This window comes from Camelina sativa, chromosome 5, assembly GCF_000633955.1.
Source record: "Camelina sativa cultivar DH55 chromosome 5, Cs, whole genome shotgun sequence".
Classification (NCBI taxonomy): domain Eukaryota; kingdom Viridiplantae; phylum Streptophyta; class Magnoliopsida; order Brassicales; family Brassicaceae; genus Camelina; species Camelina sativa.
This window is the reverse complement of record NC_025689.1, coordinates 3,788,636-3,801,885: the sequence shown is the minus strand read 5'-3', so window position 1 is coordinate 3,801,885 and position 13,250 is coordinate 3,788,636. Positions and strand designations below refer to the sequence as shown.

The 13,250-nt window shown below is 37.6% G+C and overlaps 5 protein-coding genes and 1 long non-coding RNA gene across 8 annotated transcripts in view; 5 read left to right on the top strand and 1 right to left on the bottom strand.

The window, feature by feature from the left end:
- The window catches only part of LOC104785333 (aminoacyl tRNA synthase complex-interacting multifunctional protein 1-like), a 3,129-nt gene extending 1,490 nt beyond the window's left edge, over nt 1-1,639 (top strand). Inside the window, exons 6-12 of one of the 2 annotated variants that reach the window (XM_010510522.1) lie at nt 63-179; nt 286-446; nt 537-627; nt 751-819; nt 922-1,013; nt 1,166-1,229; nt 1,358-1,639. In XM_010510522.1, the coding sequence (XP_010508824.1) occupies nt 63-179; nt 286-446; nt 537-627; nt 751-819; nt 922-1,013; nt 1,166-1,229; nt 1,358-1,462 (699 nt within the window). In that variant the 3' untranslated portion in view covers nt 1,463-1,639. Of the gene's footprint in view, nt 1-56; nt 180-285; nt 447-536; nt 628-750; nt 820-921; nt 1,014-1,165; nt 1,230-1,357 lie in introns of both variants that reach the window. The other variant, XM_010510521.1, reaches the window with a different exon arrangement.
- LOC104785331 (two-component response regulator ARR16) lies at nt 2,512-3,970 on the top strand. Of its 2 annotated transcripts, none has more exons than XM_010510518.2 (5): nt 2,512-3,030; nt 3,128-3,213; nt 3,288-3,365; nt 3,448-3,521; nt 3,619-3,970. In XM_010510518.2, exons 1-5 carry the CDS (start codon nt 2,868-2,870, stop codon nt 3,713-3,715), a joined length of 498 nt encoding a protein of 165 aa, XP_010508820.1. In that variant the 5' UTR covers nt 2,512-2,867; the 3' UTR covers nt 3,716-3,970. The 2 variants fall into 2 exon arrangements, with proteins under 2 accessions (XP_010508820.1, XP_010508821.1); XM_010510519.2 differs by having other exon boundaries at nt 2,513-3,030; nt 3,451-3,521.
- Nucleotides 3,733-4,566, bottom strand: LOC104785332. Its single transcript, XR_767345.2, has 2 exons — nt 4,316-4,566; nt 3,733-4,137 (listed from the first exon to the last, which is right to left on the bottom strand). It is a non-coding gene; the product is annotated as an uncharacterized LOC104785332 (long non-coding RNA).
- On the top strand, nt 5,155-7,571 carry LOC104785330 (glycerol-3-phosphate dehydrogenase [NAD(+)] 2, chloroplastic). The gene is made up of 9 exons (XM_010510517.2): nt 5,155-5,516; nt 5,605-5,741; nt 5,831-5,936; nt 6,027-6,228; nt 6,326-6,413; nt 6,597-6,744; nt 6,853-7,002; nt 7,096-7,245; nt 7,338-7,571. Exons 1-9 carry the CDS (start codon nt 5,250-5,252, stop codon nt 7,350-7,352), a joined length of 1,263 nt encoding a protein of 420 aa, XP_010508819.1. The 5' UTR covers nt 5,155-5,249; the 3' UTR covers nt 7,353-7,571.
- On the top strand, nt 7,826-10,756 carry LOC104785329 (DEAD-box ATP-dependent RNA helicase 17-like). The gene is made up of 10 exons (XM_010510516.2): nt 7,826-8,059; nt 8,164-8,236; nt 8,331-8,440; nt 8,539-8,682; nt 8,781-8,889; nt 8,981-9,336; nt 9,412-9,485; nt 9,569-9,876; nt 9,982-10,228; nt 10,322-10,756. The coding sequence occupies exons 1-10, from the start codon at nt 7,921-7,923 to the stop codon at nt 10,601-10,603; spliced, it is 1,842 nt and encodes a 613-aa protein (XP_010508818.1). The 5' UTR covers nt 7,826-7,920; the 3' UTR covers nt 10,604-10,756.
- LOC104788841 (F-box/LRR-repeat protein At3g03360-like) lies at nt 11,070-12,746 on the top strand. The gene is made up of 4 exons (XM_010514621.1): nt 11,070-12,020; nt 12,129-12,305; nt 12,472-12,650; nt 12,713-12,746. The coding sequence occupies exons 1-4, from the start codon at nt 11,070-11,072 to the stop codon at nt 12,744-12,746; spliced, it is 1,341 nt and encodes a 446-aa protein (XP_010512923.1).

Sequence of the window (13,250 nt, the reverse complement as noted above, 5' to 3'; positions counted from 1 at the left end):
GTCGTCTTCTGCTTTTACACCGATGAGCAAATGGTTTTCTGATGTCTTTCCTTTAGACGCAGGTATCAAAAAGTGTTTCTAAGGTGGAAGCAAATTCTAATACCAAAAAAGCTACAGAAGGTGTAAAGCCTGTTGACAAGTCAGAAGCACAGCCTATCACAAAGAAAACTGAGCCTGAGGTACTAATTTTAACTTTTAAGTTGGATTTATTAGACTGTGAGTCTATCTATTTATATTGTAGAATCTGATGTTTCCTCTTTTTGTTTTTTTTGTGTGTGTGTGTAGGAACCAAAGAAAAACGCTACAACAGAGAAGGATGCCAAAAAAGAAAAGAAGAAACCCGCTGAAACAGAACCAGCTAAAAAAGACGCGGAGCTTAGTGTCAGTTTGCTTAATATCCAAGTCGGTCTAATTCGCAAAGCATGGAAGCACCCATCAGCAGATAGGTTTGTGGTCAAAACATTTCAATATTATGGCTCTGTTAAAGACTTGAACGTCTTCTAATATTTTAAGGACTTGTCTTATGTATAATGCAGTTTGCTGGTTGAAGAAATAGATGTCGGGGAGGACAAAGTGAGGCAAGTAGTTAGTGGCTTAGCAAAGTTTTGCAATCCCGATGATCTTGCGGTATAGTGATGCCTTGATTTACAAAATACTAAAAGAAATTTGGTGTATCATTCCATAGATTGGCCCTGTTCTTGAAAAGTTACTAATCTATGGTTTCTTGATTGCTAAATTATGATGATGAAGAACCGCCTTGTTGCGCTCATCACAAATGTCAAACCTGGAAAGCTAAGAGATGTAATGTCACAAGGACTGGTAATAATTTCTAGTTTCTTCTATCCGCGTCCTATCCAGTTCAACATATTGCCACACTCTCACGTTTGCTCTTCTTATATCTTCTTTGTTTCTTTGCCACAGGTTCTTTGTGCTTCAAGTGAAGATCACTCGGTGGTAGAACCGTTGCTGCCACCTGCTGGGGCTAAACCAGGAGAGCGTGTTTCATTTGCAGGGTATATTAATGTTAACGATATAACATCGAACTTCTTTGATTGCTTTTCGTACCTGTTTCCCCTTCAGCCACTAAATTCATATGATCATTCCTTTTCCTTGTTTTTCTTGTTTATCGGAAACTCAAGAACCCTTTTTCGTAATTTTTATCTAGGATTGAAGGAAAGCCAGAAGATGTACTAAACCCGAAAAAGAAGCAACTAGAGAAGATAACACCGGTATGTGCTTTTTGCCCTTAGCTAGTTTCCAGACTTAAACAAACCGAACATGGGAGTACTGTGTTTGCATTATTTATTCATAAGCATCTAATCTCACTGGAATTTTTGTTAATCATTCGCTATTGCAGGGTCTCTACACTGATGAAAATGGTGTAGCCACATACAAAGGCATACCATTCATGACCTCAGCTGGACCTTGCACTTCCAGCATCCCCAAAGCTACCATCAAATAGTGAACTTTATACTCCTTTCTCTTCTCTTGCCTTTTTCTTTGATATCCACAAACTCAGTTAAAAAAAAAAAGATATGTTTTGTCACAACTCGAATTAAATTATCTAACTTTGTTGTTATTAGCCTGTTTTGACTCTCTTTTTCTTTATGAGCTTTCTGCTACTGGATTTAGATTTTTACTCAGTTCCATTTTCTTTCTCCTGTTGATCAAGCTTTGCAAGTCCACCATTACTCAGTCAGATAACTTGAATTAAAAACCAAACCAATTGTATTTTAATTAAGTTATCTCAATCAATCATGAAAATAGGTAATTATATCATGTAAACTCAGTATTAAATACTGAAAGTTTAAATTAACTTGTATTACCTCAAATACATGAAACAATCTCTCAATGAATGTGATTCTTTGATGATGATCTTACAAGTTAAGAAGAGGGATAAAAAGAATCTTAGACATGGCCCATGAGGATCTCTATAAGAGATTGGTGGTCCTTTTTCGACAAAAAATCATTATTAAAGTTTCCTTTTTCCAATTTATTCCAAAGATATGAACCCAAAAAAAACTTGGGGGAAAAAAATAATTAAAAAGTTGTATTATATATCTTACAAGATTTATCTATCTTATCAGCTTTAGATATAAGAAGATCCTGAGCAGAGATCCGTACGACTGTCACTGGACACATATGTTTCTTTATTCAGGTACTTAAAGAATCAGTCCTCTCCATAGCAAAATCTTTATACTTTGTCCCCAAACAAAAAGAAAATTATAATCTTTTTGGATTCTAAATCATATCAAATCAGTTCTTGGTATATATATATATATCATAAGGGGATTGTTACCGAATAAATCATATTTTTTTCAGTTCTATGCATCTACACAATTTTTGTATATTTAAAAGTGGTCCTAAGGAAAAATAAAACCCCACACGATTTGAAGAACATGTCGTAACAAGTAAACTCAATACAAAAAGACAAGTATACGAAACTTTATATCTAAAACGACTGGTACTGAAACTAAAAACCCCTAAAATTAAGATATATATATCACGAAATATCCGTGATATTCTTTGATGCAATCTCTTCCCCCCATGCTCTCTGTTTTCTTTTTAATAATAATTGAAAAGAAATATTCTTCACCCACCACAAAATCATAAATACCATCACCCAGATTCACATGATTCATACATACATGTACACTTCTTGAGTCTGTCACTTTCTTTCTTCATTGTATGTGTTTTGTCTTTTTGGTTTTTTTTTTTTTGAATTTATTATTGGGAGGTGGTGAGGGGATTTAAAGCTATGTCTGCTGCGAGGTCTTTGTATTAATGCTCGAGTCAGTCCTTCGCTTATTGTCAAGTTGTTTTCTTTATCAGTAGTTACTTGACATCTAAGGAACAAAAGGAGAGAGATGAACAGTTCAGGAGATTCTTGTTCGTCGTTAATGGAGGTGGCTTTTGATCATCATCACCATCATGGTCATGATGATGAGGAGCTTCATGTTTTAGCTGTCGATGATAATCTCATTGACCGTAAACTCGTAGAGAGGTTGCTCAAGATCTCTTCTTGCAAAGGTTTCATCTCTTTTTTTTACCTTTTGATTTCTCTGATCAAAACCTTTTTATTATTCTCTGTATTCATTGTTTATGTTAAAATGGTGAATTTTTGCAGTGACAACAGCAGAGAATGCGCTTAGAGCATTAGAGTATTTGGGTTTGGGAGATCAAAATCAGCATATAGATGCATTGACCAACAACGTAAGATCTCTCTCAGGGCATATTTGATATCATGGTCTATACAAAATAACTCAAAATGTGTCCGATTAATCCAGGATTTGAAGGTGAATCTAATCATTACTGATTACTGTATGCCGGGGATGACAGGTTTTGAGCTACTGAAGAAAGTGAAGGTAAACATTTATACTCCATAATAGCTTATTGGAATCAAAATCCATAGAACTCATCGGTTAAATTCAATCTGTGTCTCTGTAGCAGGAGTCATCAAATCTGAAAGAGGTCCCAGTTGTGATTATGTCTTCAGAGAATATTCCTACTCGCATCAACAAGTAAGAACAACTGAGATCTGACTAAGACCTTGTTTATGTGTTTTTTTTTTACTGTGTGGAAGTAATAACTTAAGATTAATGTTCTTTAAAAACGCAGATGTTTAGCGAGTGGAGCTCAAATGTTTATGCAGAAGCCTCTGAAACTGTCTGATGTTGAGAAACTTAAATGTCATCTCATGAACTGCAGAAGCTAGCTAACCATGAGAGATCAAAATGTAGCCCCTAGCTAACCAAACATTTCATTGTCTTGATGATTCCTTATTTTGAGTTATGTTACAAGTTTTTTTTTTTTTTTTTTCTAGAAATCAAGAAATGTTTTCATATATATGCTTATAGTAATCTCAAGCTTATATACGAATGAATACACACAAAAATTATCATAGGAAATGGTTTTGGTAATGAAGATGATGACGATGCCTTCTCTCTTCCAACCCTAAACAGCGAATAAATGGATAACATGAGATGAAGAGACATCTCTTTATTCCTCTGACCATTGAAAATTGAGGCCACAGGCAACAACAACAACATTGCTGAGTCTCTTCTATCGTTGTCTCTTTCTCTTTTCTTCTTCTCTTGTCTCTTTTTCTGCCATTGTTGCACAGGATTGACATCTTTCCTGCGTGGAGAGAAGAATAAAAAACCTGTTTGAATCTTGTGCAGCAAGAAAGGTTTAGATCTCAATTTGTAACAGGACACAAAATTCCGAATACGAGACTACTAATTAAAATGCAAAGAATCTCAATTGAATTACCGACGTGATTCTTATAAGAAAAGACGTATATGTTTTCCCTTACCTAGGGATTATATATTCACCAGGATCTTGTGAATGACCTGTTGTTATTAGAAAGACAAATTAGAAGATTATAAAAGGATAAGAGAAGATCAGAAGACGATGAACCTCTTTCTTCTCGGAGACAAAGAGAAAGAAGTTGAAAGTCTAAAGGAGAAATGGTCTCCTCAAGAACAAGAATATCCCTTCAGGAGACTTGTATTGTACGTATCAATTGAAGCTTTCAACATCATATAAAACACGTGTCGTTTCATTTGTCTCAGTTCTATCATACCATTACCAAAGACTATTTAATTGTTGTAATTTTTTTTTGCTTATGTGCTACGTGCATGATGTTCTTTCTCTGTTCGGATTTGTGTATGTACCGCACGATTTCTAGTACTATAAACAAACCATATATGCTAGTATTAATATTCTCTACGTAGATATGGCACACGTTATCAAATATCAAATCAGATTTCAATAAATCTCTCCAAGAAAAGTGGGAATTAGCGGAGCCGATTGAGCGTTTGATACGTACTGTATAATCAAATTTTGGATAATGTATCCCACCAAAATCTTACCTAACTTGTTTTGATATTTAGAATTGCGTCTAGTGGTAGTGAGGGTATTTCATTTTAAGAGATCTCTTTTGAATTACCAAACAATTCTTACCTACAAGCTGAGACTAACTCCTAATTTGAAAGTTGAAACTATAACCATTTTTTTTCTCTACTTGTAGATAAAACGACCGAGGCTGGAACGTTTTAATATACGGCCCAAATAAGAGATAAAAGGCCCAACTAAGTATAGATACGGGCCAAGAATAACTAACTGTAAAGGACGAACAAAGAGATTCTTGTTCAGTCTCTCTCTCTTCTCTCTCAGTCGCTCGTTGGCTCTCTCAATCTTTTTCCGATTTGGGGTTGGGGTCTTCTTCTCCAAGTCTCTTTGCGAAAATGGCGGCTTCGGTACAACCTGCATGCTTAGACCTACACTTCTCCGGAAAGCATCCACCGCTTCTTAAACACAACTCTATCTCCGTCCGCTGCGTTTCTTCTCCAAATATAATCCCCGAAGCTGACTCCATCACTGGCCCTCCTGATATCATCAATACGAGCCGTGACCAGCGCAAAGTCGTTCGTATCGCCTGGGAGAAGTTGGTTCGTTGGTCTCGTTCTTGGCGCGCTAAAGCCAAAACCGATGTTCTTGAGCGCACTCGCAAGGTTTCGTTATCTTTCTACTCTCTTTCTTTCCTAATTTCGTTTGCGTTTGAAAGAATTTGAAAAGAATCTGGGGGATTTTTTTTTGTAGGTTGTTGTTCTTGGTGGAGGTTCGTTTGGTACAGCAATGGCTGCTCATGTAGCTAAAAGGAAAGAGGGATTAGAAGTTAATATGCTTGTGCGTGGCTCTTTTGTTTGCCAATCTATCAACGAGAACCACCACAATTGGTACTTTATCCCAAACACGATTCGTAATGCTTTTAGGAATTCACAGTGAGATTAATGTTGATTTTGTTCGAATTGTGTTTTGTTACCAGTAAGTACTTCCCTGAGCACAAGTTACCTGAGAATGTGATTGCCACAACTGATGCCAAAGCTGCATTGCTTGATGCTGATTACTGCCTCCATGCTGTACCTGTGCAGGTTTAAATCCGATTTGAGTTTTTGTGTTTTTGGTAATTTGGTTGATCTGCTTTGTATGTTCTGCTGATTAATGCGGTTTGTTTATCGCAGTTCAGCTCATCGTTTCTTGAGGGGATCTCCGAGTATGTTGATCCAGGATTGCCTATTATATCTCTTAGTAAAGGTCTGGAGCTTAATACTCTTAGGATGATGTCTCAGATAATTCCTACTGCCCTTAAGAATCCACGGCAACCTTTCGTTGCACTTTCTGGCCCGTCATTTGCTCTGGAGCTGATGAACAATTTACCAACGGGTTTGACACTTTTTCTTCCTTCGTTTATAGCGTTTTATAGGTTTCTATTGCTGAATGCTGTGAAATGTTTCCTTTCGGTTTATTTTTTTGCTTGCAGCAATGGTGGTTGCCTCGAAAGATAAGAAATTGGCCAATGCTGTTCAACAGCTTCTAGCTTCGAGTTACTTGAGAATAAATACTTCCAGGTACAAACATTTCAAAACCAGACTCCATTGGTTTAAATGATTTCATGATGTATTTGGCTACCTGCTTGATAGTTTATGCATGTCTTGTGTATGTGTGGTGTTAGTGACTGAGCTCTAATGGTTGACATCTTAATTCTTCGAGGGAGTTTTGTGCACTCAGCTTGTAACCTCTGATCATTTCAGTGATGTTACAGGAGTGGAAATTGCCGGTGCCCTGAAGAATGTTCTAGCAATAGCTGCAGGAATTGTTGATGGAATGAATCTCGGTAACAACTCTATGGCAGCTCTTGTATCCCAAGGTTGTTCAGAGATAAGATGGTTAGCCACAAAGGTAGTAAATATAAAGGGTGTCTATAATAGCTTCATAGAAAGTGGTCTATATCCACAAAACTCACCACGACGATTACTTATTGCATTCCTCCGTCATGTATGTGTGAAGATGGGTGCAAAGCCAACAACCATAACTGGTTTATCAGGAACTGGGGACATAATGCTCACGTGTTTTGTAAATCTTTCAAGAAACCGAACAGTTGGAGTCAGGTTAGGGTCAGGGGAGACACTAGATGACATACTAAGCTCTATGAATCAGGTGTGTTTCTCATTGATGTCGCTTGTCTTATGTTAAAACCAAAACGATTGCTTCAATCTGAAACCCATGAATCAAATAACAATTGTTGCACAGGTTGCAGAGGGTGTAGCAACTGCCGGGGCAGTGATAGCATTAGCACAGAAATACAACGTGAAGCTGCCGGTTTTGACAGCCGTAGCTAAGATAATAGATAATGAACTGACCCCAACTAAGGCTGTTCTTGAGCTCATGAACCTTCCTCAGGTTGATTCTAGGTTCCCTAGATTCCCATTTGTACTTGGCTACTTTTTTTGTTTTTTGATATAACTATGTTTTGTATATTTCTGGTTTTGCAGATTGAAGAAGTATGAGATGGAACAATCGTTTTGAGGACCACATATTCGAAGAGATGGCTTTAAGGCGGCAAGAGCTTTGCATTCGTTTAGGGATAGCTATTGATAGAGATGACTCGAAGTGAGTTTTGTAATCGATTTTAGGCCTGAAATCTCATGAATGTGAATTGTTCATAAACATTTTCCAAAAACTGTGTAAAGTTCTCACTATACGTCTATAAAAATGATGTTTCAGTATGTTGTTAAGTGTGGTGGACCGTGGACTCTGGAATCTGGGAGACTCGTATGATCTTCGGAGACATGGCTTTAACCATGAAATGCCGGTTTAGTCCAAACCTAACCATGAAATGCTGGTTTTAAAAAATTAAAAAGTCTTTCCTTTCGGTATGCTTTTGGATTTTGGTGATGATCATGGGTTTGAATTGAAAGTTGAGAGGCCCATAATTCCTTTTAGGCCCACACATAAGACGGTGTCGTATAGGCGGCAAAACCCTTGCAATTTGCGAATTTGCAGTGTCGTCGTCGTCGAGTTGTCGAAGACGGAGGGAAAGAAACAGAGAACTTGTTTGTTTCGTCGAAGAAGAAGATGATGAAGAGAACTCAGCAACCCGCAAGAGAATCAAAGCAAGAAGCTAATGATGGAAGCAAAGCAAAGAGCGGTCTGTTTGCTTCATGTTCGTTCTCTTCCCTTGGCTTAGATCCCAAGCTCTCCGACCAGCTCCAAGGTTCTCTCTTTGCCTCTGCCTGTATTTGGCATCCTCTGTTTATTGTATAGTGAACTTAATTTTCGAACTTTTTAATTGTTTTGTTTTCGTGTCAATTTATATAGAAAGGATGGGTTTTGAAGCTCCTACGATTGTACAAGCTCAAGCAATTCCTGTTATTCTCTCTGGTCGAGATGTGTATCCTTTCTTCTACTAACTTCTATTCTCTTTTTGTGTGAATTTGAAAGTTTGGGTTTGTTTCCTTTAACACTTGGGATATATAAATGTATAGACTTGTTAATGCTGCAACCGGTACTGGAAAGACTATAGCGTATTTGGCACCACTCATCCATCATTTGCAGGGTCATTCTCCCAAGGTTGATCGTTCTCATGGAACTTTTGGTATGTGCCTGGCCCTGACATGTTGTTCTAGCTAGAATTTAGAATTTTCGTTGGGAGGTGAAGTGATGATTTTGATGCTTGGACTTTGTATGTGGCAGCTTTGGTGATTGTGCCCACACGGGAACTGTGCCTTCAGGTGTATGAAACTTTGGAGAAGCTGCTTCATCGGTTCCATTGGATTGTCCCTGGCTATGTAATGGGAGGAGAGAAAAAGGCTAAAGAAAAGGCTAGGTTAAGGAAAGGTAGTGCTATATTTTCTTGTATTTTGCATGTTCATTTCTTTATGTGACAAGTGAGATTGATCACTTTGAATCCGGACTAATCGTTTTTTTTGTTTCAGGGATTTCCATTCTAATTGCAACTCCTGGACGTCTTCTTGACCATTTGAAGAACACAGCTTCATTTGTGCACAAAAACCTGCGTTGGGTCATCTTTGATGAAGCTGATTGGTATAAATAAAGGCTGTGTACCCTGAAAGTTAATATCTTCTTTCTTGATCATGTGTTTCCTTTGTTTAATTCTTCCTTTGAATTATGGCAGCATTCTTGAATTAGGTTATGGGAAGGAGATAGAACAGATTATTAAGCTTCTAGGTTCAGGGCAAAACGAGGAAGGAGAGGAGGAAGATGATATTGTTTCTAAAGGAGTTCAGAAGCAGAACTTGTTATTGTCAGCAACATTGAATGAAAAAGTTAACGACCTTGCAAAACTTAGTTTGGATAATCCGGTAATGATTGGTCTTGACAACAGCAAGTTGCAACAAAATCTATCTGTTGAGTCCCCTGCCTCTCCTGACTCTGATGCGGATGATATGGTAATTCATGTAAACAAATCCGTAAACCCCTCATCTGAGGACTATGGAATACCGTCACAGCTAGTGCAGAAGTATGTTAGAGGTACAGTTATCTCCACTCGAATCTCTTTATATTGTTCTGTGCTTTTAGTTTGATACAGTTATCTACTATATGCAGTGCCATGTGGGGCACGGCTTGTGGCACTTCTTTCTGTTCTCAAGAACCTTTTTGAAAGAGAAGCTTCTCAAAAGGTAAATCTCAAGCCAGCCTACAACCTTTCTGTTTGTTTTCGAATTCTCTGTTAATTAGGATTTGTGCGGCTGTTTTCTTACAGGTAGTCGTATTCTTTTCGACACGTGATGCTGTAGATTTTCATTACTCACTTCTGAGTGAATTCCAATGGCCACCAAATTCTGAGAAAGAAGAGGAGGGGACAAAACAGTTGTTTCTTAAGTGCAAAACGTTTCGGTTACATGGAAGTATGGAGCAGGATGATAGGAGATCTGCGTTTGCGACCTTTAAAACAGAGAAACAGGCTCTTCTCTTGAGTACAGATGTTGCTGCTAGAGGCTTGGATTTCCCAAAAGTAAGATGTATTATACAATATGACTGTCCCGGAGAAGCTACCGAGTATGTGCATAGGTAAATTCTGGAAACCCACAAAGCACTTGACGTTTCTACCTTAATATATATAGTACCTTGAAATTTTCTGAGCTTGTGTGTTTATGTTATGATTCATGGTTGCAGAGTGGGAAGAACAGCTCGTATTGGTGAAAAAGGAGAAGCTTTGTTATTTCTACAGCCGATAGAAATAGACTATCTTAAGGAGCTTAAGAAACATGGTGCATCCCTTACAGAGTACCCTCTTCTTAAAGTACTTGATAAATTTCCTATACCCGGCAATATGCCCCGAATCAAAAAGGTCATATCCCTAGAATCACATCCGTGGGTCATATCACTGCAGAGAGCTCTTGAATCGGTTACTTACGCCGAGGTATGTTTCTCTTGAGTGTGTTCCCTCTCGTTGTGATTGATTTATACTATGATAGTAAAAACCTCTCCTTGTTTGTGGCTGTTTTATTGACAGCCAAAGATGAAGAACATGGCGAAGAATGCATTTGTCTCTTGGGTTAGGGGATATGCAGCTCACAAGGGAGAGCTCAAAAGCATTTTCGTGGTGAAGAAGCTTCACTTGGGTCATGTCGCCAAGAGCTTTGCTCTGAGAGAGCAACCGTCTTTAGTTGGGAAATCACATCATAAGGAATCGATGAAGAGGAAGAGAGATGAACGCCAAAGAGGGCAACAAGGTAAGAAGAGAAAGAAAATGAGTGGCAGTGGCAGTGGCGGTAGAAGTACACAAAAAAACTAGATAAAAATCGGTTTTGCCACAATAAGTTTTTGTATGAATGAGCTGTTTTGTTCATCGAAAATTTTGTATTATCTAAGAAGTTTAAAACTTCAACTATGTTTTTGTTGACACTATTACTTTGTATTAACCAGAAAGCTAAAGATTCACAACAAATGCTTAACGAGAAAATTGACAACACATAAAAAAAAAAAATGCTTACCAAAAAATTATTAGAGAATCTACAAATAAAATAAAAGGCCTTTTTACTACTAAATAATTATTAGAGAATTAATATTTTGGGGTAAGCTATAAAAAATCTAGATTTGCTAGTATTTGAAATGGGTAACAAAATTGTTTTTGAGAATTAAAACCAAAAAATTTATGAGAGAATCTACAAAATAATAAATATTTTGTACGTCACGCGTTTTCATTTTTACTACAAAACCCTAAGAAATGTATTGCCATCAGGCATCACTTGTAATTTGAGATGGCAGACGAAGGCCGAGACGGTGACGACGATGCCACTGCCACCGCCGATGAAAGAAGCTCTAGCCACAACCTTTGCAAAACCAAAGAGTCAGGAGATTCGAGCGAGAGTGTAGTAGACTTAATCAGCTCTATGCCAGATGATATCCTCCAACATATCCTCTCCTTTATTCCGACCAGATTCGCCATCAGCACTTCCATCTTGTCCAGACGATGGAGACATGTATGGTCCGACCCACCTTATCTCCACTTCTATGAGGACAGACCGGATGCTGATTCGATAAACAAAATCCTAGCTCGCAACAAAGCTCCGAAGATTATGAGCTTCCGTCTCCGTACCAGCAACTTGGATGATTCTGCTGACCTGGACAGTTGGATCAAGTTCGCTTTGTCCCGAAACGTGGAGAATCTGTCGCTTGATTTGGAGTGGGGTTTCTTTAACATCCCTCAGCTCCTCTACGTCAGTTCCTCTGTCAAGCTACTCAGCGTTAAGTCAAGCTTGTCTGATATGATTCCCAAATGCTCTGTGTCTTGGACATCCCTGAAGAAGCTGTCGTTGTTTTCATGCAACCTCTCTGATGAATCCATTGCTAATATCCTATCTGGTTGTCCCATTCTCGAAAAATTAAGATTGCATTACTGCGATGGACTGACCAAGGTTCTTGATCTCAGCAAATCACCGCGTTTGAAAACATTTGTAGTTTATAACGACAATTACTGGCCGGGGCCAACTAAGATTGTGGCACCACATATCCGCTGTCTCGGACTGAGAACCTCTCCGTTACTATGCCATTTAGTTGATTTCTTATCTTTAACCGAAGCTAACGTAGAGATCAGCTGTATCTCAGAAGAGGACATACCGGACGCTGATTCTCTTTACATCATGGCGCTAGAGATGCTAGACAAGTATCAGAACGTAGAAACGCTTTCTTTTGGGGACAACTTTCTTAAGGTATGTTATTTGCACTATGGCAGCCCTATTTTCTTCTTGAGATGTATTTTATTTATTATTTTTATTTTTTTGTATACATTCACTATTTTTGCTTATTCTTTTTGTTAGATTTTATCTCTTGCCGAGCTCCGTGGTAGTCTTTTCCCAAAATTCAAGGTTAAAGCTTTAACGATTGAGACAACGGTCTCTCATTATATAATTCCTGGTATAGTAAGGTTGCTCCAAAACTCTCCTGAACTCAAGAAGCTAACCTTTGTAGACACAGGGGATCATAATTGCATACCGGTATATAGATTTTCCCTAAACCTCTTTTTATTTTTGCTTTACCATTCTAACTATTGCCAACGACCTTGAATAATTCAAGAACCAGGTCCTTTCACTTGGGTTTGTAGAATTCGAGATTACTGACACTCTTTGGATAACGAATTATTTTTTTCTGCTGTATATACAGGACAGCTATATTGACGAAAACTTGTTTTCTCATGGCTTGGATCCGGATCAATACTGGAGCTCGGAAGCGAGAGTCTTCAAAAATACTACTCCCCTCTGGAGTTTAGAGGCACAGGCTGTGGTTTTGTTTATAGAGCTTGTGCTTAAAACCACAAAGACATTAGAGAAGATGGTCCTAAGGTTCGAACCTTGTTATCTTTTGTCAAAAGGTTTTGTGCAAGAGTTTCTTGAAATGGTTCAAGTGCTTACTCGAAACAACAAATGTCTCCATTGTGATCTCAAAAACCAGATGCCGATTCAAAATGTAAAAAGCTTTTCTTTAATTTGTAAGAAACTTGATCAAATCTGTGTACCCATGCACCATATTTCATTTTGCATAAGTTTTGTATTCGACTGAACTGGCCTATATTAGGAAATGCTCGACTGTGACTAATTATATCCCCTATATATTAATAGAGAATAGAGAAGCATTCTCAAGAAATGTTGATGTGACGTCGTTAGAGAGCTCGAGACACCAATGAATTTATTACCCTCATTTTTTTGGATATTTACACATAATTGCTATTAAATGATTAAGAAATATTCCTTTTCAATTAATTAAAAAAATCAAACATTTCAATTTTAAAATATATTTTAATCATTTTTGTACCATATATAATTATTATAACATTATTAGATCTAAAACAGTTAAAACCCAAATTTATTCACCTATTAAAAAAAAATTCATTACTATTCACATATTTAAATTTTCCAAAATAAAATTATCACAATAATTATTAT

Coding starts and splice junctions, on each gene's coding strand:
- LOC104788841 (XM_010514621.1), top strand. CDS start 11,070: ATGGCAGACGAAGGCCGAGACGGTGACGACGATGCCACTGCCACCGCC. Junction 12,021..12,128: donor TTGGGGACAACTTTCTTAAG/GTATGTTATTTG, acceptor TCTTTTTGTTAG/ATTTTATCTCTTGCCGAGCT. Junction 12,651..12,712: donor TTAGAGAAGATGGTCCTAAG/GTTCGAACCTTG, acceptor AAATGGTTCAAG/TGCTTACTCGAAACAACAAA.
- LOC104785331 (XM_010510518.2), top strand. CDS start 2,868: ATGAACAGTTCAGGAGATTCTTGTTCGTCGTTAATGGAGGTGGCTTTT. Junction 3,031..3,127: donor CAAGATCTCTTCTTGCAAAG/GTTTCATCTCTT, acceptor GAATTTTTGCAG/TGACAACAGCAGAGAATGCG. Junction 3,214..3,287: donor TAGATGCATTGACCAACAAC/GTAAGATCTCTC, acceptor CGATTAATCCAG/GATTTGAAGGTGAATCTAAT.
- LOC104785330 (XM_010510517.2), top strand. CDS start 5,250: ATGGCGGCTTCGGTACAACCTGCATGCTTAGACCTACACTTCTCCGGA. Junction 6,745..6,852: donor TAAGATGGTTAGCCACAAAG/GTAGTAAATATA, acceptor GTATGTGTGAAG/ATGGGTGCAAAGCCAACAAC. Junction 7,003..7,095: donor TACTAAGCTCTATGAATCAG/GTGTGTTTCTCA, acceptor ATTGTTGCACAG/GTTGCAGAGGGTGTAGCAAC.
- LOC104785329 (XM_010510516.2), top strand. CDS start 7,921: ATGATGAAGAGAACTCAGCAACCCGCAAGAGAATCAAAGCAAGAAGCT. Junction 9,486..9,568: donor AAAGAGAAGCTTCTCAAAAG/GTAAATCTCAAG, acceptor GTTTTCTTACAG/GTAGTCGTATTCTTTTCGAC. Junction 10,229..10,321: donor AATCGGTTACTTACGCCGAG/GTATGTTTCTCT, acceptor TTTTATTGACAG/CCAAAGATGAAGAACATGGC.